Source organism: Rhodnius prolixus, unplaced genomic scaffold (genome assembly GCF_049639745.1).
Source record: "Rhodnius prolixus isolate KJV_2025 unplaced genomic scaffold, Rpr scaffold_2, whole genome shotgun sequence".
NCBI classification, from domain to species: domain Eukaryota; kingdom Metazoa; phylum Arthropoda; class Insecta; order Hemiptera; family Reduviidae; genus Rhodnius; species Rhodnius prolixus.
The window spans coordinates 42,188,025-42,214,048 of NW_027411592.1; the positions used below are offsets into that span (position 1 = coordinate 42,188,025).

At 31.2% G+C, this 26,024-nt stretch overlaps 1 protein-coding gene across 1 annotated transcript; it reads right to left on the reverse strand.

Moving 5' to 3' along the window:
* Positions 1–253: 253 nt before the first annotated feature.
* Positions 254–21,998, reverse strand: ImpL2 (Ecdysone-inducible gene L2). Its single transcript, XM_074119353.1, has 8 exons — positions 21,866–21,998; positions 21,650–21,765; positions 4,870–4,915; positions 4,589–4,746; positions 4,052–4,211; positions 3,663–3,874; positions 911–1,033; positions 254–819 (listed from the first exon to the last, which is right to left on the reverse strand). The coding sequence occupies exons 2-8, from the start codon at positions 21,761–21,763 to the stop codon at positions 811–813; spliced, it is 822 nt and encodes a 273-aa protein (XP_073975454.1). The 5' UTR covers positions 21,764–21,765; positions 21,866–21,998; the 3' UTR covers positions 254–810.
* Between the last annotated feature and the right edge of the window lie 4,026 nt (positions 21,999–26,024).

Genomic DNA, 26,024 nt, shown 5'->3' on the forward strand with positions numbered 1-26,024 from the left:
GCACGTCAACTGACAGCATTGAAAAGTGAAAGTTAAGATTCAAAGAACTGAAAACTTTTTACATGCTTAGTAGAGGAATTGTAAGTAACTTTTTTATCAAAGCTTTGTCTTACAAACGAACATCAAATAGTTTTACTGTTATTTGGTATTTTTTGTTATTGCTCATAAACATCTACCCGTCTAAAATGGTTCTTGTTTATTGCACAACAATAATACAAGAAATATGGCAAGGATTTTAATTAAACTCAATTCATTGCTTTCAAATATTTATTAACAAAAATTTGTAAGTACACAAAATTTAGAAAACTAATACTAAAAATAAATTCAACTTTGACACTGGCGGCAAAACCATTAACAGGTACATAAATGACAATTATAAGTATATAACGCCAATGTCTTATTAAGATTTAGTTCATCATAAAGCTAAATCCGCTTCATTCACAACAGTCTCAATCGATATCGTTCAATCATCTTTGCTAGAGGTAGCTAACATTCAAAAAAATAATAATTTGCTAAAAAATAATTATCTTTCTTGATCATAAAAAAAAATATACAAACTCTTAACATATATAAAAAAATACCATGTCAATTAACTTTACAAAGTTAACATAAATAAATACAAGCCTACAGAGTTTAATTTTTACTTTGGCCGACTTTTTTTGTTTTTAAGGAAAAATAGAATACTTTTAAGCGTTCAACGATTTGTTGAATAAAATTAATTTAGTACACAGAGATTAGTTAATTAAATGACTAGAAGTACTTCGCATCAATCTTAACGCATTATAGGAGTGTGTTTTTTCGTATTGATTTTTAATCATCCTAAAACGAAAAAAAAAAGGTAGTTATAAAAACAGATAAGCAAACTTATTTCACAGAATCTATAAATACTGTATTGTAAGATAAAACTTACCAACATTGGATACAAGAATGTTGAAATTATATCTTTACCGACGCTATTCTCAGCGACACACATATATACACCCATGTCTGGCCATCTTAAGTTTCGGATTATCAGATCACCAGAATCTAGGATCTGAAAGGAACAGTAAAATAATTTAATAATTTCTATTCAAAAAAATTTATGTATAAAAATAGTGATTTAGTTTGCCCTTAACGTTTTCTGTCATAATAAATCACTCCATTCAGAATTATTTGAATTAAAATTAAAAAAGAAAATTTTTTATTTAAAAACCACAGTGGCCGCTAACTTGATGAGAACATGGACACGTGAAACATTTAAAATGAAATGGTTAAAACATTTCAACACTTCAATGTACAAATTCAATCGTGGTAAACAAATTCAAGTTAAACTGCTTGTGAAGTAAAAAGATAAGAAAACCCAAGACTCTTAGATTTAATTTGGAATAAGAAAAAACAAGTAGTCGTAATGTGTTTTCGTACGATTTGTGAGACGATAAGTGGCAATTGTCTGGGAAAGGATTTGGCTGCATATTATATTATTTTTCATAAACTTTAGTTGTCTATTTTTGAGGATTAATTTGGGTGTAGCTGGGTGAATTAGTAGCGCGACGGAGGAATTTTTTTCTGTATGATTAAGAGATTTGAAATTTTTATAGATTGCCAAGCTAAATGAATGTACAGATGGCTAAGTCCAAGTTGCTAGAGAATATCTGAGACAATGTCCTTACTTCGTTTTCTTGGTGCAGCTAAATACTACCTACTACACCAAGTGTGATCAGGTGACTTACTCTTTGTAAGGTTCTGTCAGTACCAGTCAAATGACTCAAAAACAATATTCCGATCATAGTCGTAAATTCGTAATTACCAGCTCATAGAGAAACATGATCTCAGATAAAAGAGTGATGCCACTATTTTTTGATGCACTTTTTATTAATAATAATACTAAAATAATATAATGATTATACTCTTAAAAAATGTTCCAGAATTTTGGTTAAAGAGAGGGGGGTTTAAAGAAAGAATAAATGTCGGCAACTGTGGTCGGGTTTGGTGTTGTGGTTATGAGCGAAGACTTATAAGTAGGAGATGCCCAGTTCAATTATCGGGTGAATACACTTATTTGTTAAGAAAATGTTATTGGAAAATAAGTGCTTCTCTCCCATAAACGGCACCTAATTTGGTTGTAAAACGCCGAATTGTTGCTTTTGTTTTACACAGATAATCACCATGGAGTGATGTGCCAGGAAGAGCTAATGTTGCCTATGATATGGACAAGTGTTCCATTCAATCTTTAGATACACTAAGTTAATAAATAATAGATCTAATAAATTCTTAAAAAATATTAATGAAAATTAATGCGGTAAAATTACTTAAATAATATCAATGAAGTATTAATGAAATGTTGGGTACTTGCTGATTTGTGTACCTTTTGGCGTTTAATCAACCCTTATACTTAACATTTTAAACTGTAAGTTTTTGTTAAGGAGATTTTTGTACCTTTTGGATAGATTTTCCTTTTTGTCTATTAGCAAAGTTACGTCTGCTTTACAGATTTTTTTAAAATTTGGAATAAGCTATTCTATCATTATAACCTGATATGGTGTTAAATCGGAACCGTAACTACCACTGGAGAGATCTTTTTAAAGAATGGTTATAGTTGCGGTCTCCAAACCATCCTCAATAACCATTTTTTTGAGAAAGCGTTTTGAATAAAATAGGAAGGTATTTTTACGTAAATAGCAAAATTAAACTGCGATTTCAGTACTTCCTTTTAAGAGGAGCAAGAAAAATAAACTGCGATTACAGTACTTCTCCCTAAAAGGCAAAGATTTTGAATCGAACGACAATTCATTGATGTAAATCGGTTCACTCATTGATAATTTTAACGATTGCAGTACTTCCTCTTAGTAGGTGTAAGAGCATGATGGCACTTCACAGCCACGTAGAGGAGCTTTAATCACTTCTTCGTGCTAAATTTTATCAAAATCGGACTAAGCTTTGTAGAAATATTAGTAATAATAGTTTTAGAAAGGGCCTTATTTGGGTGGGGCAAACTTCCCTTCTTATGAGGCATAGCGTCGAGACTTTTAAAGTACAAAATTTTGATTCGAATGACACTTCATTCATGAAAATCGGTTCACGTGTCGATAATTTGAAACGATTGCTATACTTCCCCTTAACAAGTGTAAGAGCAGATCGTCGCTTTATTGTTAGGTAGGGGAGCCCTAACCCTATCATCCTATCAAATTTTATCAAAATCGGGCCAAGATTTACAGAGTAATTAGTAATAATAATTTTGGAGGGGACCTTACATAAAGGGGGCTAACTCCTCTCCCATTCGATGTACAGCATCGAGACCCCCAAAAGGCACATCTACATAAAATTCCGAATCGAATGACACCTCATTCATGAAAATCGGTTCGCGCGTTTAGGCGCTACGTTGTTTACAAAAAAGGTAACAACAACAAGAACAACAACAAGAACAAGAACATTTTTTGAAAAAGCCGTTTTTGCTCATTTTCGGCAACTTTTTTCTCGAAACCTATTAGATCTGGGTGGTTGCAAAAAATTTACAGCTATAAAGGAGTGTTTGCTCTATATTTTAAAGAAAATTTGGAAATTTTATCTTTTATAGAAAAAGAGAAAAAAATTGTCAAAGTTGGGTGTTTTTCAACGTTACGCTTTTTCGTGCAGTTTTTGATGGTCAACCCTTATACAACTGTCCTACCGGACAGTTTTAATACCTTATATCTTGATCCAGCTGATGTATCTAAAATATTTCCACTTTTATCAGTCCAATAAACATAAGGTCGTGGAAATCCTCTAGCCCTGCATAATAGTTTTGCATCAGTTCCCATCGTGTGCATCACAACTGGGCTATACCTTGTGATTCTAGCCAGTTTCTGATCTTGTTTACAACTCCCTCCATTTTTCAGCATTCTTGGCGACATTTTCTCTGTTAGAAACATGAATTATTTAATAATTTACAACAATAAGGAAAATTAAGTTTCTTCAGTTCCATAATTTAACTTTAAAATTTAAGTTATCGTTAGATTAAAACACTATACAATTTAAAGTATATTTCTATAAAATAAGCAGTTTAAAACACTAATAAGTTTTAAAATGAAATTACCAGAAACAAAAACAGTCACTGACGGAGACGTCATTGAAGCACTGCCAGACTCTGCTTGGCAAGTATAAGTACCTTCATGTTTTAGTTGGGCACAGTCTTCTATATATCTTACAACCATCCTTGTTACACCAAACTTGGTAATATAATTGTTGTCCTCGCCCTGTAATTTAGTTCAAATTTTCTATAAATATTAATAGCCGTTTTAAACTTACTTGTAATAAATTCTAAATTTAAACAAATTAGTGAAGCAATGGTGAATTTATCACCATAAATTGATATTTAGAGGACAACTATCAATACTCTTCTAATCATCCATGTATTTATTCCTCCTTGAGGCAAGTCACGTTTAGATAACTTCAAGATTGAAGAATATGATATAGCTATTACAAATTTCATTGAATTCGCTTTATTTAAATAAGTTGGGGAAAAAATTTTAACTTATATTCTGAATAAAATTTCAAATGTATATATCTATATTGATTCACGCTTAAACCATTAATATTTTATTAAATAAAAAATAGCTTTCTTCTTTCTTACATAAGTTACAGGAATATCTCCTTTGTACCAATCCACCGATGGTGTAAAACTGCCTACTGCTGTACACTCTAACTCAATAGTGTCCCCTTGTTTAACCTTAATTACTCCTTCCGTGCTCGAGGTAATCTTGACGAAATCTTTCATTAGTTCGTTAGAATCTGGAAAAATACAACTTTTTTTAAAAAATATTTTTACACCGACAAAGAAATCGCAAATTAATTTGTCATCAGCTTCTTCATGTTAATTATTATTTTAGAAAAATACTACATAATTTAACTTACTTTTCCTAACCCCCGTTCCTCCTGATCCAACTGGAGACAAAGAATTCTGAAAAAAAAAATATATATATATTTTATACTTTACAAAGTTTCTTAGTATTTATTTTATTTCTAAGATATAATTTTAATTTTTAAGTCATGGGTAAGTCATGTAACTGAAAACAATTGGTATTAAACTTCTCAATATATTTTAAGTTTGAGCTGAAAGCGCACATAGTTTTATTTTATGTAAAAGGGACATTTAAGAATGGCCTAAAAAGACGTAATAATAATAAAAAATAAAAGTAATGCCACATATGGTACCTTGTTCTTAACATGCAAAATTAATACTGCATTTATTGACAAATGTAGTAGAACAAACAGTAAACTTTGTCTTTACCGATAAGTGCCTCTCAGAAGCTTTTTTTTTCAAATTCTTTTTATTTAAAATTATGCAAAACGGATTTATTTATTTATTTTATTTCTTGAGAATTGACTGCTGGAATACTCCTGATTAAACTACCTACGATTTGCTAATAAACTAACAAAATATACCTAAATGCACTTTCCTTCTGTTTAATAAATGTAATTCTATAAAAGCAAATAAACGAATATAGCTTTTAAACTTATTATATATTTTGTAAATGTACTAGGTATGTCCAAAGAACGTTAGATTTTTTTTTATTTTCGCAGCTGATCTTAATTTTCTCCAAAACACAGTTCCAACGTTTTACTTCAAGCTTGGTATAATAAAAACAGAAATCTTTACTTTATATAAAAGCATAACTGAAGTATTGTACTAAGACAATAATTTTAAAGGGATTTTAAGGGCGATGAGTTTATGTAATTGTAGATGATATATCTATGACTACTGTCTTGATATACCAATTTCATATATTACTTAAAAAATTTCCCTGTAGGCTCTAAATTACCTTTCACGTCTATTTGAAAATCGAAGGGAATGTTTTTTATGTAATGTTACAAACTTTCATCAAAATAGCTGGACTCAATTTAATTTCTGTTTAAGTAACTAATTTAAAAGATTCAAATTATTTTTTATAAAATATTTAATGCTTTAGGATAATATGAAATTTGATTTTGATTTATGAGAATAAAAAGTGAGCAATTCCGCTAAATTAAAGAGTGGGAAATATCTAATTGTTTCTTTGGTCAATGCACTATACGGTCTCTTTTCAAAAGGAAATTAATCATGCTTATATAGTATTCAATTGAAAGAAAAGAAGAAAAAAAAAATCAAGTATTCTAGTTGTAATATGTCAACTGAGACGGCATTATGTAAGGTCAGCGTTTCTGCCTGACACATAATTGTGAATGTTGCTGAGCCGTGGGATATCTACAAACTGTTTGAATCTACAGAAATAAACAACTGACTAGCGCATATCACTTACCCACTTTTACAATTAAACTTTTTTTTATTTTTTTCCCTGCTGCACTGTTTCATTAATAATTAACAAAAAAATTTAACGCGATTCTAATAAACATTAGAATAAATTCTGATAAGATAACTAATCTTTAAACTTCTGGGTTACAACTCTTTTATCATTTTAATTCTATCTATCAGCTTGCTGTAATTTGATCGAAAAGAAAAAAAACTTTTGTGATTATTTTGCAAACCTATTCAGTCCAAAATCTGGATAAATGGTTAAGAATCATTGATTTCATTAATTGTAGCACGCATGTTCATTGCATCTCTGAATGGTTTTGCTGAGTCAGCAAGTACAGTGCGAGACATCGTAAGTGATGATCTCTACAACAAACTGGTTAATCTATTACCTATAATGGGTGAAATAACGAAACCAATCTAGGATACAATAATCATGCTTTCTACTCAACGATCTTATCTAGCACTGTGGACCTAACCAAATTTTCAAAAATGATTGTGTTGCAACAATATTGACTGACCAATTTTGACGGATATTTTCTCAGAAATATAATAACGATAAAAGGAATCACGTGAAAGCCACAGAGGTTAGCAGTTATGAGCACATGTATTCCAGTCCGAGTTGTCATAGAGAGAGGAAAAAATGAATTAATACAGGAACGCCAATAACCTTTCAAAAAGACAAATGAACTGAAGAGAAAAGGTTATGACCAAACTGATGTTCAAAATAATAAGGGAAGATATTACCATTTGGTATCCTGGTGAACTAATAAGCCCTTTCAAATCCAGGCCGAGCTACCCTTTTATCTCTTCGAGTTTCCACAGTTCTTTGTTTAATGTTGTCTGCAGTGAGAATACAGTACGTATCAGAAGGTTTACAGTACACGAAGAGTATCCGGTTACCAATTTCTTAAAATGTTGACGAGTTTAAAGTAATAATAACTACACAATTTCTTAAAGGATTTTAAACAATATTTATACTCTATTTTTTAAAGGCAATTTTATAAGGGCAGTCTTTTAAATAATAATTATCTCACACTCTTAAACCATTATTTAAATAATTATTACTCATCGAAATATTAAAGAATCAAATGTGATTATTAAATAAGTGAGCCTAGCTAATATGAAATACTTTGATCTTAGTAGACTTTTCTCTGAGTGAATATTTCTATTAATACCTTGGAAATAATAAATAAATCTTGCAAAGCGGATCTGAGTCAACATAATTTATTGTAGCTTAAAATCAATATATTTTTTTTTATATCAGATAAGTTGATCTCTGAAGATGACCCATCCGGAAGTTTATTTTATTATTTTTTTGTCGCAATATAAAATCTCATCCAACTTTTATTGGTGCTAAAATTTTATTGTTTACTCACTGTTCTTTAAAACGCATACATGGAATATGTTATTAAACCAATTTTTCTCGTCTCATAAACTACCATGGATAAAATTTTGGTGAATGATGGTTATGAAAAGTGATAATGGATGGTTAGATTTTTTGTGGGAAGGTCATCAGAATTGTTTTAACTTTCGTACTTTGACGAAAATAGATTTTCATTTTTTTTAATTGTAATAGTCATTTTTCCAATCAATTTAATTAACATTTTCTTCGGTCCTAAGATAAAATATGAGAACAATGGCTGTGTGATAACGCTATAATAAATTTCTATTGAAATTAAAGGCGAGCTTGTATTTTCATAAAAAATTGGGATCACTAATTTTCTTTCACCAGGTTTAATTAATGAATCAAACTGAGGTGGAATGTGAAAAAGATTTAGATTTAGACCCACTCAGAAGTGATGAGAATCATTTCTCTTTATAAGTCTTTTTGTGACTCCTAATTTTCTCAATAAATCACAAAGCTATACTTTAAATAAAGTGAAAAATTAACAAATATTCCAAATAATACTATCTTACAAAGAATACTTGATTAACTACATTTTCTAAAACTAAGAACTAACAGAACAATGTTATTACAATAATCATATTGTACAGTTTAGAGAAAAATAACAATAAAATTTGTAAGGCTTTAAATTTCGAGATTGTTTATTCGCCAATGAACGGATAATTACTTTTAAAAACATATTTATTGTTACTTTTCATTTCAAATATCATCTTGGGATTACAGGATTTAGATGAGATTCCAACACTTTAGTTGATTCGTTTAAAACGTATACTATTCTCGACCGTGTCGTTAGAAAGTATTGGTGAATTATTTGACCGTAGATTGAAAGTATTCAGCGAAGGCTTGCCGTCGAAGGAAGACTTTAAAGCACTAGTAGATAAAGTGGATTGTTTATTAGTAGAAAATAAAGCATTAAAAAAAGAAATAGAGGAGATAAAAATCAGAGAGAGCAGGATGAATAATATTGTAGAGAATTTGGTTAATAAAAGTAAAGCAAAAAATCTGATTTTTAGAGGTGTAAAGAGAAATGCCGGTGAAGATAATGTTAGAGTTGTGAAAGAGCTTTGTGAGGGCGTTTTGCAGGTTAAAAATGTTGGCATTATTAAAGCCTATAGTTTAAAAAGCTATAATAGCCAAGATATTATTCTGGCGGAATTTAATACAGAAGAAGTAACCTGGGATATATTAAAAAGTGCTAAGAAGTTAAAGGGTACTGGCATAGTTATACATAAAGATCTTTCTGGTAGGACCAGGCGAAGAAGAGGTTGCCTAATGAAGATTAGAAGAAAGATAATAGAATTTGGTAGAAACGCATTGATTCAGATGAGGAATGAGTTCTTTATCTTAAAAGGAAGGAGGTTTTATTGGAATTTTGAAGAAGGTTTGAAGTGTGGAGGTAAGGATGGGTTCGAAATATTGGCGAAGGAGTTGAATATTGTTTTTCCTGAGGAGGACTTACGAGCTTTTAAGAATATGTTGGAATTAAATACTCAAAGTGGAACCCAGGAAAATGGCGCATCTATAATAGTGGACGTGGAGATGAAGACGGCTGATAAGAAGGTGTCAAAAAACGAGAGGAAATAGTGATTAGTAATAGTGAAATAGAGTGTCAGGAAGTGAGAAGTGGTAATGATAAGTGTTGTTCAATTTTGAGCTATAATGTTTGCGGTTTAAGAAATAAAAAAGAAAAAGTATCCTTTTTTGAGTTTGTCAAAAGTTATGATATTTTTTTACTTTATGAAACCTTTTTGGTAGAAGAAGATTTTGTTTATTTTGAAAATTGTTTTACCGGTTTTCAGTTATGCTGGGTGCAAGCTTTGAGAAATGTAAAGTTTGGCAGAGCTATAGGCGGTAATTTATATGGGATTAGGAATCAGTTAATTTCGGAAGGTTTCAGTTTTCGAAAAATAGAAAACCAATTTGTTATTCATTACAGTGGTCGGGATTTAAATTTTTATTTACTTCCGGTTTATATACGAATTAACGAATGGAAAGAGGATTTAGATAAAATCAGTAACATGTTTCGTCAGGCTGATAGCGCAAATTTAATTTTGATTGGGGACTGTAATGTACGAATCTCTGAGAATCAAGTCATTCCTGAAGAACTGGATATTGTGGGGTTGAATTTAAGTTCCGAAAGAAAGTCGAAGGATGCCATTATTAACAATAAGGGAGAGCGTTTTCTTGAATTATGTTCTGACTTTGAGTTGATAGTATTGAATGGTAGAACTCCAGGTGATCGGAAAGGAGAATTTACATTTTTAGGACCAAGAGGTAACTCTGTTATAGATTTATGTAGCGTCTCCATGAGTATATTAGTATTAGTAAAGGACTTTCAAGTAAGAGCAGAAATCTTTTCTGATCATATGCCTCTGCATTTGTCTTTAAACTTGGAAAGAACCCATAAAGAAAATTTGTTTCCAATCTTACCAAAACTTTAATGGACTGGTTATGATGCCTTAAATTTTAAGGATAATATAAATAATTTAATGCAAAACATGCAGATAGATATCCCGGATGATCCACAAGAAGGTGTAAATCTGTTTGTAAATATTATTAAGAGGGCATCGTATTTAGGGAGTACTAATCAAATTGAAAATAAGTTTAAATGCCAGTTCAGAGAGAAATGGTTTGATTTTCAGTGTGTGGCTTTAAGAAAGAAAACTTTTAATCTGTAGAATTTATATAGAAAAACTAATTGTTATTTAATTAAAGAACTTTATGTACAGTCTAATCAAGATTATAAGATACTGTGTCAGAATAAGAAAAGAGAATTTCATCTAAGAATTGTTGATAAATTTAGAACAGTTAAGGACTCGAAAGGCTTTTGGGAATTGATAAATATTGTGAAAAATAGAAAATATATTGGTTGTCCAGGAATAACTTGTGAGCAATGGGTTAACTATTTCAATCAGTTGTTGAACCCTCCTGTGCAGGCCTCGCCCATTTCGTATGCCCCTCCCTTTATTTCAAATGAGACTTTAGATAAAGCTTTTCAATTTCAAGAACTAAAGCAAGTGTTGAACAGGGCTAAGAATGGTAAAGCTCCAGGATACGACCGTATTCCATATGAATTCTTTAAAGATTGCCCGGATGTTTTTTTGGAAAAACTTTTGCACTATTTTAATTTGATTTACAATAGTTCCAATATCCCAGACAGCTTTTCAAAATCAATAATTTTTCCGCTGTTTAAGAAAGGGGAAACCAACATTGTAAGTAATTACAGAGGAATATCTTTTATGGATTGTACTGCCAAGTTATTTTCTGGTTTGCTATTGTTGAGATTGCAACTGTGGATGGAGGAAAATAATGTTTTAAATGAATGTCAGGCGGGGTTTCGGATCGGATATTCTACTGTAGACAATATCTTTAATTTGCTTGGTTTAATTAAACTACAAACTCGTAAAAAAAGACAAAAAATGTACTGCTGTTTCATTGATTTTAAGGCTGCCTTCGATTCACCTGATAGAAACTCATTATTTTATAAACTTTTTACATTAGGCGTGTCAAATAAATTTATAAATGCCCTTCAGGCTTTATACAAAAATACAGAATCATCTGTTTGGACCAGTAAAGGACTATCAGAAGCATTTGTTACGTCGGTGGGGTTGAGGCAGGGATGTTTACTCTCTCCTAGCCTTTTTTCTTTATTTATAAATGATTTCTATGATTTCATTGAAGGTGGTATTAGGATGGGGGGTGTGAATATCCGCTGTCTCATGTACGCTGATGATTTAGTTTTGGTAGCTCCTGAGCGAAAAGTCCTGCAGATGATGATTAATAGGCTGGTGAGTTACTGTAATGCTTGGAATCTTGCAGTTAATTTAACAAAATCCAAAGTGATGGTATTCCGGAAGGGTGGGAGATTAGCAAATAATGAAAAATGGTACCTAGAAAAGAAAAGACTGGAAACTGTTAATTTCTACAATTATCTTGGTATTGGTCTTACCCCACTAGTAAATCTTAAACCACACTTTTTGGATAAATTGCATAAGGCCAAGTTGGCGATAAATATCACTTACAGAAAGTTTATAAATGAAAATGTAATCCCCCTTACAAAAAAATTAGAAGTATATAATGCCGCAGTGCGTTCAGTTATTTGTTACGCAGGTCAGGTGTGGGGCCATCAAAATTTCGAGGAAGTAGAAAAGTTAAATCTATTTTTTATAAAGAAACTGTTTTCACTACCAGTCCATACCCCTCGATATATAGCTTACCTCGAATCTGATTTTCTGCCGATTTACTTCTACACTTTGCAGCTTCATTTTGATTATTTAAAGAAAGTGTTTGCAATGCCGAATACGAGATTGCCGAGAATCCTCGCACAGGAGATAATTAAATATAATATTTATTGGCACAAGGATAACCTTGATTTGTGCACCAAGTATGGTGTTACTTTTTCACATTATGATGACATTAATTTAGATGACATTCTTGCTAACCTTAAAACAGAATTTCGGAATGCGATGGTTGAGAGGGCAAATGAGTCCAGATTCCATTATCTATATAAAGATCTTATGCTGGATCCAGGAGGCAGGCGCTACATAAGTGATGTAAATAACTTGAACTTCATAAGAGTGATCTTTAAATTACGTGGGCAATTAATCTCTCTTAATAACAATGTAATTAGATTAGAGCAACAGAGACTATGTGCCCTGTGTAATAGAGAAGAACAGGAGGATTTGTATCACTATGTAGGTGTCTGTCCAGTACTGACCGAATATAGAATAAAATGGCTGGGGAAAAAGTATCTAACTCTTTCCGAAGTCATATTCCTGTTGAATGGTGGAGGATGGAAACAGTTATTTTATTACCACATTACCGCTTATAAGTATCGGGCCTTTCTCATTGCTGAATACAACAGCTAATAAATCAAGAAATATTACGTTTTAGTTGAATTTTGCCTATTTTTTGTTATTATTATTATTTTTTATTTTATCAGTTATGTAAATATAGCAGCAACTCTAGGCTGACGGTAATTACCAAGCCGAAAATGCTTTTGTTTTTTAGTAGCTTTTTAATTTGTAATATGATTGTACAAATATTTATCCAATAAAGCTATTCTATTCTATTCTATTCTATATTCTATTCTCGACCGATAATCAAGATCCTGGTGAATAACAATAATAATTGAAACAAAGAACAAAATTACAGAAACTCTTCCTAAATATTGCCGAAAAATGAACCTTTATCCTTAAAATGTTAAAGAAATCACTTTAGTTTTAGTCAACAAATGTTTTAATAATATGCGCATAAAACTAAAACAAAAATCTTGTTTACAACTAAAGTAACATCTTATCCTACAAGGGATCCATACTGATATTATTATAATTATTTAACTGGTACGGTAGCGCTAAAAAAAAAAGCAAGTGCAGAAGACACTTGATAGAAAGAAGAAAGATGAAAATTGTTAGGTAAGGTGAGAATTCTAGAGATAAGGTCTACAATTTTTAAGAGACGAGTGTATTCAGCTTGTTCCCACAGAGTTGCATACTCTACTTATCTACTAATGCAGAGATTATTCTACAACATATTCACAATATATCGCTCATTGTCACTCGTTAGCAAAAGGCATTACCAAGCCAGTTAACTAACTTTTTCCAAAGTAGTGCGAAAATAATAGCGCTATTTATCACCTGGTTATTGCGTTAGCGGTTTGGAAACATACTTCTTTGCGTTAACTGATTACTTTTTCCACATGCCAAATTTTCGGTTCCCTGAGTTTTTACTAAATGATATGTGCATGTTTGAACGATCAAAATAGAAAAGCGAAAATAAATTGCAGTCAATCTAGAGTTTTGACTTCAATTGAGCATTCCCATTGGATCTGATAGTGACTCAGCGAAGATAATAATCCAACCGAAAATGCCACTTAACTGATTTCATTTCTTTCACCTATTTTTGTTTGGATAATCCACTTTTCTTTAGCTTCTAACTCAAAATTTCTTTTAAGTCCGAACATTTGGGACACATATTAAATTTTTACGAATATTATAGTTCCTAAAACCTCTACAACGAAAAGTACTTAACAGAGAAGCATAACCCCTGAGAACAGCTATAACGGATTATTCTAGAATTCTATAAATTTATAATGTATATAAAAAGTTTATTCATCCTAGGAGCAATTTTATAAAAAAATCTTAAAAACATGAAAAATCCATTGAGTAGAAAGGTAACACCGGTTAAAAAATTCCCTTCAATTTTGGAATTTTAGCAAGATTGTTTAAACCTCCTAAACTGTACACAAGATATAGGATGGAACTTTTTACCGAATTAGCACATTGGAGGGAATCTACTGATTACCTTTTTCAGAAGTAATCTTCCGGGAAAGATTTTTCAAATAAATCGTAGGAATCGTTATTAAGGAAAATCTCAAAATAATTAAAAATGAAATTAATCAATATGAAAAAAATAAATTCTACAAAGAGGCTCTTCTGCTTAATTTGATTTTTATTAATGTACTACTGTTGGCAAGGTTGTGCAATATTTAGAAGTGGAATGCTTTTTAGATGATAGCCTAATCATCCTCTCTTCAAGAAATGCCTAATCGAAATTGCTTGTAAAAATGAATCAACTAAAAGTTATGGATCCATATGAGTGTATCATGTTTAAAGTAAACTGTAGGAATCGTTTTCAAGAAAATTTTAAACAACTGAAAAAAAACGAATCAGTTAAGTGGTACTTTCAATTTACCGTTTTTGACCTAATTCTTATCGTGAAGTCCTTTGTTTACACATATAGGAATTATCAAATTTTTAACTTCTTGTGATTTTGAGAATTACGGTGAACTCACACACATACACTTTCAATTTTTTACTGTAAAGGGTATGAAAAACAAGCAGAAACCAAGCAGAAACTATGTTTCTTCAACTAAGTGGTAATAATCTTCAACCTAATAGTGATAGAAACTAGGCCCATCCTAAACTTTTTAATATATTCCAAGGGGGACATGACGTCAATGATACCAACCTGACCGATGACGTCATACATAGGTAGCACTGGCCCTGAAGGTACCTGGGTACGCTGGGCCGGTCACGTACTAGGACAGCAGCAAAGGACAATGTTTAAAAGTTACGTTTTTTCCCCTCTTTAGGGAGAGGCCATAAATAATCCACCTGTTTCTGGTCCCCTCAATCTTCTTCTACGAACTTTAATTGAGTTGTAATTCTATATCAACTTTCTTCACAATGGTTGTTCTTTTAAAGTAACAGCATATTTCTTTAGTAAATTGAATAGACGCATTTTTCTTATAGTTTAAAATTATGTGTAATAGATTTAAATTTTTGAAAATATTAGAACATTAAATACTTAATTAGATCTTACTTCTTTTTTTAAATGTAAAAATGTGAGTTGATAATCAGATGACTGTCTCAACTTAATAATCGATAATAGTTTATAGTCGATAGTAAAAAAGAAGAAGAAGAAATTAGTATCACTTGATGGAAGTTACTGTTAATAATTTGTAAGCATAAATACCTCTTTTCATCGGCCAGTTAAAATCTTTAAGAGGTGGTATTTGTAAATAGATTAGATTTAAAATTATGTTTTTGTGTAAAATACAAAACACCGAATGAAAACTACATTAATCTTACTTGCAATGACAAAAATCATGAAAATAAAAATCAATTTGAATAGCCTAAAGTATTTATTTCAGAAGTAAAATTTTTAAAAATCTGTCCCCCAAACTCTAAGACTCATTTTAACCAAAAAAAAAAAAAGAAGTGACATATAAACAAATTGAAATTTAAACTAAATCAAGTGGCTCCTTAGGATCTGATTAAATCTGCAAAATCACTCAAAAGGTAAATTACTGTGAATGAAAATATAATTTATAGTTGATATGTTTCTAATTGATAAGTTGGACACGAATACAACATGTTATAAAAAGATAAGTTTATCTCGATAAACAGTTATCAGAATTTTTTTTTTTTTGTGACTGCTCATTAAATGTATATATAAATATGTATATAGATCCAAAGAAGTAATACTATTCAAAAATTAAGTTTTATGATTAAAATTCTTCTTTAAAAAAAAAAAACAGTTTTAACATGTACGATAAATATACAAGTTATTGAGCTAAAGTTTAATCTTTAATGAACATGGCAGGATCAAGAACTGCAGAAGTATCATCTTTTCAAACTTTGCTTGCCCATTCGAAACAGGTAACTGCTTTTAGAGGAGTAATTCTCTTGCAGTATTAAGCGGAGAAATAATAATAATAATAATAATGATAATAATAATAATTACACGTTTCCAACACCATTAAAGCTCATATTGTTTGAAAATAGTGTATGAATTTTGGCAAGCCACTCAACTAGTGCTTCTGCATCTAGCCCGAATTTTAATTCCGGTTCTAAAATGTAGAAGGCAATACAAAATTAAACTGACAATAATAAGCCCCCAAATGAAATTCACAGTATAAGAAGAGTATACAACTTCGGCTGAAGTGCCAGGAAATACATTTTTAAGGATTATTTGTTAGGTATAATAGTTCTTACAGTAAACTTTGATTTTATATTCTACTCGGGACACTGATCTCAAGAGAACATATTTTACTTTACATTTTTCTATAATCAGCTTAAGTTTTCTGAAACTGAATTAAAGGTACTTTTTTTCTGAGCACTCTTAATAAGAGAAAAGGCTCAACTATTAATACGTTTCAGTAGCAGAATAATTAAATAAATAATAAATAGAAAATTACAGAAACTTAGATATTCCACAACATTGGTAACTTCCAGCAGAAGTGCTTCAGTCCAAATCCAAGTACCACAAGTTCCAGTACCCCAAAAGAAAAGGGATTACATCGATTTCTATAAACTTTTGATCTTGTCAAATTTTGGGTAGACCTCAAGGAGCTTACATCAACAGTATACAGTAAGGTTCAGTTCGATCAGTCTGTTAATGTTCAAGACAAATGAATGGCCTGCTTAAACTAAGTCACCGCGGTAATTCTCGCACCTCTATAATAAACTATTATACACAATCGCTGATTCCGTAACCCATAATGGACTTCGTCCATCAACAAAGGTAGATAAATCGCTTTGGTTTTGAATCGCATAGAATTCGGGTTCAATTATGTTCCCGTTTCACACTACAATCGCTAATTGCAGAATGATGCCCGAATCCGACCCAATTCCGGAATAAACACGCATGCTATTTCGAACAAAATCAGCCATTATTAACCAGCACTGTGTACCACCAATATCATGCACAACTTTTGACAGCATTCCAGATTCCAGCTTTATTGGACCAAGATCCTACTCTTGTTCACTAATTGCTTTATACTTGGACAGAGGTGAAACATTTTACCACTTTCAGTCATGGAAATGTTCATTTACAATGCATCCAAAACGAAAATGAATTGAATCATCTGCCAGGGTCTAATTTTACTAAGAAAAAATTCCGAGTTTCATGTGTTACTTTGGTTTGTTCCCGTTCAGCGTAATACTGATTATTTACGTTTAAGGAAATATTTTCTTATTTTTATCTTTTTAGATAAGATTATGGAACTAGATATTTAAAAGAATATAAAGAAAAGAAGCTTTAATTGTGATTAAAAAAATTGCATCAGCCATATTATTTTAAAAAAACAAGAATTGAGTTTTGATGAAGAAATAATAATAACAATAACAGTCTTGAAAACGTTACGAAATAAAGGTCATTTTTTGCAGTCATTTCTTCAAGAAAAAGTTTTGTGTACCCACGTAATATAAAATAATCAAATTTTGAATACGTACATATTTTTTCCGTTGTTTGGAATCCAACATTTAAAAGTTGATTGGTTAATTTCTGTATTTATTTAATCTTTTTGATAACATTTTTAAATTAATTTTCAGTTATTAACCCATCAATGCTGACGAATTGCAGATAACTAATAATGTAATTGAAAGTCTTTAAAATTATTTTATATTAATTTTTCAACGTTGTGGTTTAAAGGAACATTTCTATAATGAGTTCTATCCTCTGATAGATCAACAACTCTTTGTTTCGTTCGTTTTGGTCAGGTACTATCTCAATAGAAACTTATCAATAGATAAGAACATTTTTACGACCTTGAATAAGATCAGTGTGTGGCAGCATATATTTGAAAATGCAATAAAATCAGATGCATTCCTTGAGAATTCTTTTCAGATATTAACTTAAATTTTATCCTTAAAACAAAAATAATTAAATTAAATTAAAATTAGAGAATAAATGATTCCGGAAAACTTGTTTCCTTCACCAAAATTCTCTCTTTTGCGGATATGACCTAAGCGATAACTTAAAGAGATGAAAGTGTGCGAGCTTAAATCATCACTGGGTGTTTTCTCCGCTGATCGGTTTATTTAATGGTTCATTCAGAGGTTTTTCTTGCAATAAGTTTTACTTCAAAATAAAATAGCAAGGCACAGCCTTACAAATAATAGATCCACACTATATAAAGCTAATTTACCTTGACAAATATTCCTAAATCACAGATTAGGGGATTGAAAAGAGGCATTTTTTTTTTTTAAGTGTAGGGAGGCTTAGGATTCTTTTAGGTAATACTTAGTATCAAAAGAGGTTAAGTTAGAATTAAGGGTACCAAAGATTAGGTAACAATTCTCATTTTAAGGAAATTTTATTAGCGTTTTCAAAATCCAGTGAGACAAAGTTTTGGGAAAGCTTGGCACCCAGTTTTCATTTTATTACTTTTCATCTAGAATATAGATAATCTGGTCACAACAAACTTTATATCCGTGCCAATAAAACGACGAACGCAACGGAATGTAGAATAGAAGAAAGATGAATGAAACACAAATCTTTAAAACAAACTAAATATTTATTTAAAGGAAAATAAAAGAAAATAAGTAAAACAAGGTTAAGTTCAAATTCGGTCTTTGAGGTTAAGTATTTCTACAAAACTTTCTAACCCAAAACAACATTTCAGTTCATCCTTGCAGTTTTATTAACTACTTAAAGAAACCTTTCGATTGTTTATTAGTTAATAAAACTGAATTATCTGTGTAAACGGATGTTTTACAAAAAAAATATGTGTGGTAAGCCTTAGACAACTTCTAAGTGGAAGTGGGCAGAAAGAAATAGAAACCTTGATTTTCAGCGCAAAACCTCAGCGTAATATCAAGAATTACTCGGAGCCTTGGCAGCCGCTGGCCACAAACCCAAAGTCCTGCAGAAGTGGTGAGTGAATTTAATGAAACATTAACCCCATTTTCATTAGCGTTCCGTGCCAACAATTCTTTCTTTAAAATATTTAAATGTTTTAAAAAATATTTTATTTTTTTTCTTTACGCATTTTAACATTATAGAAACACATTGAATAAGTAAAAACAAAAAATACTTCTTAGAGTAGTTCTGTACCAATAATAGCGTTACTCAAAGAAATTGTTTCAACCTCAGTTACAAAACAAAATGGATTTTTTATAAAATATTTAAGGAAATTCTAAATATATGAACGTCTATTATTTGAAAAAATGACTAATAATAATAATGCATAAGAACTGGAAATTTCAGGAAAATATCTTATATAGAATTATTTTTTCGGTTTCTCAACTCGTAGGATGGTGAGAAATCTGGCGAGAAACCACACGTGCCTTTCTCTTACTGCAATAACTAAAGTTCTAGCCAATAAAGTTCATTCAAACTGGGAATTTCACAACATATTGAACTCTTAATTCCTCTAAAAGGTTTTCTAAAATATTATTCGTATAACGAAGTGACCCTAGAGAAGAGTCTATAACTCCTAATCTCGCCTCAAAATTTTCCAAAACCAATTATCCTAGGAAAATAATTCGAATAAAAGTTATAACTGATTACGTGGAAAGTAAATATCAACTTTAGAGGACATTATAGATGATATTTTCAGAGAGAATTTTGAAAAAGTGAAAAATCCATTTAGTAAATTAGTATTTTGATGTTCTGAAGAGACATTTTTTTATAATTTAAAATTTTACGAGTACTTAAATTATTCATTTCTATTAATATTTTATTAGAAATGAGGCCGCACATTGTACAGGAGTGGCACTTTAGAGTAAGGCCTTTCTTTCCACAAAATGTTCCATTATAAAAAAGGTTATACAACTACATTATATGCAATTAGTCCATCGAATTAAAAGAAAATTATAAAAGCCATTTTCAACGGGAAAACTCATTTTCAATGGGAAAACGTAAAAATTTATTTCTTAATGTGCCACTTTGGGTTTGCTTATTTTTTTTTAAAAAAAGGTTATAATTGGGTCTAATAGTGGAATTTAATTAGGAATAAAATTTATTAATTTTCTGTGATATTTCATTTTTTGAGTGTGGCTAACCACACAACAATTGCACAGATAGAAGACACAGTCTAAAGCAGGGGTCCCCAAACTACGGCCCGCCGAGGATATTTATCCGGCTCCCGCAGTACTTCCGGAAGGGGCATCGCACACTCTATGGCGTCGCTCATGGTACAGTACTACTTCCGATGACGCGGGATGCACGCGTCACAGCTCCGAATACAGTGTAAAATAACATCCAGAAGTAGGAAGAAAGGCAAAGCACTAAAACTAAACCGGACATTGGGCCATCTCATTAGCCAAAAGCAGGTCCATAATTCCCACAGAAATACTGGGCAGTTTGTTGATTTAAATTTACTTGTTCTTAATTTGAAATATTCTATTTGTTCTCGTTTTTTTTTACTTTAAAATAGTTTGTTTTATAGTCCGGCCCTCCAACGGTCTGAGGGACCAAGTGAACTGGCTCCCTGTGTAAAACATTTGGGGACCCCTGGTCTAAAGCTACGTAAAATCCCATTTTTAAAAACTATTTTTTTGTACTCGAGTCCACGAAAGGGATCACTTGGTAAAAAGTATGCTGATGCGATAAGAAAGAAACTAATAACTGTTTTTTATTCAGAAATAATATATTTTCAATTTTTTTCAAGAATCACAACAAATATGTTGAGATTACGTCTAGTAAAAATACAATCAACTTCCAAAAAAATCATAAAAATGCAGTCTTAGATTAATAATTATAAAATAAATAAAAAAATGCTGAATACTCGGAATTCCGTGTTAAATGGAACAGGAAACTTAATTAAAAAATAAAAAATAAACTTGAGCTATATTAATGAAAATCATAGCATGAATGAACAGAAAGAATTTTGTCAAGTGCCGAGAACAGATGAATGAACTTACGCCAGCTGGTTAGTGTATTACATCATATAATCAAGTGAAAATTACCGGCAGGGGGCGTGCTGTAAAACAGACGTTAATATTCTCACCTGTTGCTTCTCCTACCCATTCTAAATTGTCATCTTGGATACTTTGTTTTAATGATCCTAAATTGTTATCCACTTATAACTGGCTGGTCACGTTACAAATAATAAAGCGATTTTAAGTAAACTGCATTTATCGTTCAAAAGTGACTTAGTGATCTCGACTTTATAATCACTTATTTTAATGTCAACATTTTTCTTTTTTAATGCACAATTGATAAGCATAATAATTTTCAGTATCATTTATAAATTTGGTTAAAAAACGTTTACTCATATCCTGTAAATACAAATTCAATGGAAGTGAATTTCATGCAGGCAAAATAACTGCTGGATTTTATTTACGTTTAAGTTTTATGACTGTATTGTTTAAGACTTTTTTCTTTTATAGATAACAATGAATATTATTGGTGAGTTATTTCTTTAGGAGATAAGTATCACTAGTTACAAAGTTACAGGGGAAATAACAAGAAACAATTTATTTTATGAAGTTAAAAACCTTTAAACCTAAATATTCTAAAATAAAGCTTAATCATAATGAAATGACCTAGGTCGAAATCTAAAACACCTTTTAGTTATTCTATTTAGATTAAAAAAATAAAATAAAACAAGTTAACGATTTGTTACAAAATAAAATCTAGCGTAGGAAATGAGACTGCTTATAATGGGGCCGGAACTGGTAGGATTACTAAAAGCCTAATATTTTTTGCAAGCTGTAAAATAACCACTCTTTTTAAAGAAAAATAATTCAAATAAAAAATCCTACCTGTTGTTCATCATCTTCATACGTTGAGGTATAATCATCTCGTTGAAAATAGGATCTCGCTTGGACATTTAGAAACAGTACCAAAAAGGTAGTATACGTAACTAGTACTTTCATTTCTGTAACATAAATTTAGACAAAAACAATGTAAACTAAATTTGTTTATCTAATGAAAGATTAAAGTGAGATGACGTTTATTATCTGAAACTTTGTACTAACTTTTAACGTAAATGTTGGCAGATAAAATATGAATTAAATAAAAAAAAAACTGTTCCTGTATACTACAAGGGCCTCAGCAATTGTGAATCAGAAGTGATGCCCGGCATCTACTTATATAGAAGTCCCCACTACGGCTGAAATTAGGTACCCCCTGACACTCCCCACTTGGACAGCGCCGGTGTACATGGTCGGAGGGTCTCTGTCTCTCATAATTTCTGGAAGCATTTCTCTTCTTTTTTTTCCTCTCTAATTAAAGTATTGTATTTTTCCTTCAACACTCCCTGGAACACCACCTGTAAATAATTTACATTTTTTATCTTTAATTAATTTAATCAAACTAATGTGAAATTCATGGACATGAATTATAGACATATTTTATCTGGTTTTTATCATTCTATTAAAGTTTTCAAATTATTTATTGAATGAATTATGGAAGAAATAGTTGTACAACTTTAGAGAACAAATTACACGAAATTCATTAACAGAGCTGTTAATCTTCATTAATTGCGTAGAAACATATCCAGTGAATTCCAGAAGATGATTAGAATTGTCTGATGAAATGGAGTACACAGTTTACATAAAATATCCCTCCTTACTTTCTTTCCTACAAACAGGTCTCTTACGTCCTATTTACAATTCTGTTAATCACGTTAAATATTTTTTTTCTTTCACAGTTATTTGGTAGTGCGTATTTTAGTGGAGATACTCGTAAAGAATACTAGCTTACTATTTCCAGATTTAGTTAGTTTGCAGCTAATTATTGTTTTATAATATGGCCGGGATTCGATCTAATCGATTGAAGTTAATAAGCTTTCCGCATTTCAAACCATAAATTTTTATAACTTGTCACAAATTTTTAAATGAGGAATTAAAATCAGAACACTATTATTTCGACAATGTCAAAAATATCCGCTTTTATTATAATAAATTGTTATTACAACCTTTTATTCCACAAGTATTTCGAAATTACAAAATTACTGAACAAATCAATTCAGTTTTTTTCGATTTTTTGTATGACAATCGAAATTATTTCTATTAAAAAGTAATATGTATATGAATTAAATTATTTATTTATTATTAAAACTGTTGGTTTGAAAAAAATTGAGATGGGTTTTGCTTGAAAGCATCACCTGTATCTATCTCGTTTGTGCTTCTTTTTTTTTCTGCAATGAAGCAAGCATTGAGGTTGTCTAAGCTTACCAGATCGTACATTACTTTCTAACTAGCCTTTTCTATTCAGTCGAATGGGGCTGTAAAAGCATGCGGGCACTAAAATTCTATCTTTCGACATTTCCAAAATTTCATATCTCACAATGGTGGCAAATCTATAATTATCAAACGAAATTCAAATTAGCAAAATTAGGAATCTTATTATGTGACTCCTATGAAATTCTGATTTGAACTTAGGATAGACTTTGGAAATTTATTCAAAAACTTTATAAATTACGAAGCAGAATTCAAATTCCAGATTTAGTTAGTTTGTAGCTAATTATTGTTTTATAATATGGCCGTGATTCGATCTAATCGATTGAAGTTAATAAGCTTTCTGCATTTCAATTGATAGGGATTAATGATTCAAAAAAAGAGAATTCAAATTTAGGGAGAACCGATTCCAGTAATGCTTAGGATACATGATGTTACGTTCAAAATTATTAACATTGATTACCATTCAAATTTCTCTGTTGAGCAAGTGATCATCCTATATTACGATGAGATCTTTTTTGTCTTTTATTTTTGCCTTGACTCCTTTATTTTATTAACGGAGTGGATCTCGACTGCTTTATTTTATTGCTGGGTTGGTCTTGACTCCTTTATTTCTAGACTAGATTGGTGTTTTGTTCGATTTATTTTATCTACTTCTTCTTGACATCTTTAATATTTTATGGCTCCGTTTAATTGATTCTTTTTTTCGACCGTAAGGTTTATTTAAATCAAATTTTAATAGATACTTTATTTCTCAAGGCCAATTTGTTTTTAATTTTAAATAGTGAAGGTCTGGACTTCAGACTGGCAAACATTATTTTAACTTTTAATTTATTTAAAACAGGGCACAGAAGCTATAATAAAAAAAAAATATGTAGTATTATACTTTTGGTTAGATGGGCATTGCTTTGCGGTTTGGATATATTCTGTGCCAGCAACACAACCTGGAAGGCAGAAAATTGAAAGATCTAAGAGGAAATTTCTGCAGTGTTGCCAGAGAGATTTGAGAGAGGCAATGCCTACACTTGAGATGTATGCCTGCATTCGACATTTGGTTGCAAGGAACCCTGATTGGTGGAAACAGCTGGACGAAGATGAAAATATTCTTTTTAATTATCGTGGTTGTATAAGATATATAATTGGAAGCATAAAATTTTTATTTCGACGTCACAGAAGAAGGGGTGAAAAGCACATTTTTTTTTTGTTTTTTGTTAATGATCCCAGCGGTACGTTGTGAAGTAATTGTTGATGTTGACAAAAGGCGACATCTTACGCAATGGTCCTATGTCGGAAACCTAATCTCGTAGCTCTGATCCTAATTAAGTTCCTAATTAGGAACTTAGATTTTTCCAAGTTCCAACCTCGCTTTACCTATAATTTCCTGTATACAGTTAAGAATGGGTATCCAATGATTATAGTGTTGATTGGCTGTCAAATAAGGTTACTTTATGATTTTACCAAAAGTTGCGAAATATCCACATCACACATATTTTTGGTCCGCAATTTCCTTGCTACACAACATGTGCTGTCTCTCTTCTAGTCTAATGAAATCGATAAAGCCATCCAAACAACTTCAAAAAAAAATCGCCATCCTTCTAGTTGACTGCTGATGCTTACAGAAAATTTTGTAACGTATTATTTACTGGTTATTCCCAAAATTAATATCCAGACTGATTGTATGGTTGTCCTATTAAGTTTGTTCACAATGCATAACATTTCTACTGATTTGTAACTATAAAACGTTCAAATTTTAAACATTTAATGATATTTATAATAGTGTTTTTTTTTTTTGTCTTTATAAAATGTTCTAAACAATGCCAAAGACTTGGGAAATAAGTGAAAAAAAAAGGTTTGAATCTCGTTCGTTTTTTGCATAATAATATTAACACACCAACAACCACATAGAAAGTTTGGTAAAAGTGGTTGGTTTATGAGTGGTAAGGAGTGTAGCTGACAGTACTATAATACGTTTGGGGTTGCATGATTAAATCTATCCAGATATTTATACTATGCACCTTCAGCCTAATTTGCTATTGAATTCTATTGAATAGCATGGTACTACTAGATCAAATTATTGAGTTGGAGGTTTTTGAACGAAAGGTTATTTTCTTTTTAATTATTATAATCACTTTTAAACGATAGACTGACGGTAAAATCTTTATTGTAATTTATGTTTGTACAATGCATAGATTGTCCGATTAAAAGTTTTACAAAGTAAAAGTTTAAGCAATAAAACTTGACTGAAATCGTAGTATACTATTTATTACTGAACTCATAATAAAGATGTTAATTGGTAAACAAATAAAGAATTTTTTTTTTTTTATATATATATCTTTTATTTGAAATTTACACCTGCACTCGTGCAGTACAATAAGTAAATATGCTGTGCGTACAATAAAAATGGCGTGGCAATCATGAATGATGATCATCCAGTGATGACCATCATTAGTCTACCAGTTGGTCACGGGGCCAACGGCGCCTCAGCCGTCTTCGGGGGTTGGAGGGAAGTGTGGTTGAGAATAGGTTTGCAGCTAAAGGATTAAGGTGAAATGATAGTTTTTGGTGGAATGTGTTGTAGCGGGTTTTGGCAAGTTCTGGTATAAATGGAATGTTGAGGTCTGTGTGTATGGAGTGGTTACTGACATAAAAGGGAGCGTTTACAATGCAGCGGAGTATTTTAGATTGGAGTGTTTGTAATCTGTTGATGTTAGATCGTTTAGCTGTCCCGTAAAGTTCAAGTCCGTAAGTCCATATTGGAGCAAGAAGGGAAGTGTACAGTCGACGCTTGTTCTGTAATGTTAGTTTTGAGCGTTTGTCCTGTAGTCTAGCAAGGAGTTTGTATCGTTTGTGTAATTCAGCCCGTTTAAGTCTCGTATGAGGGTTCCAAGTTAGTCTTTTGTCTAGGTACAGTCCAAGGTACCGCACATGGTCGGCTGGTGGGATAGGAGTGTTATAT

What these genes read in the sequence shown, in the direction of transcription:
- ImpL2 (XM_074119353.1), bottom strand. Translation starts at nt 21,763, where the DNA reads ATGAAAGTACTAGTTACGTATACTACCTTTTTGGTACTGTTTCTAAAT. An exon ending in ATGAAGATGATGAACAACAG is followed by an intron (nt 4,916 to 21,649) that starts GTAGGATTTTTT and finishes TTTTTTTTTCAG; the next exon opens with AATTCTTTGTCTCCAGTTGG. An exon ending in AGTGACTGTTTTTGTTTCTG is followed by an intron (nt 3,875 to 4,051) that starts GTAATTTCATTT and finishes TGTTTCTAACAG; the next exon opens with AGAAAATGTCGCCAAGAATG.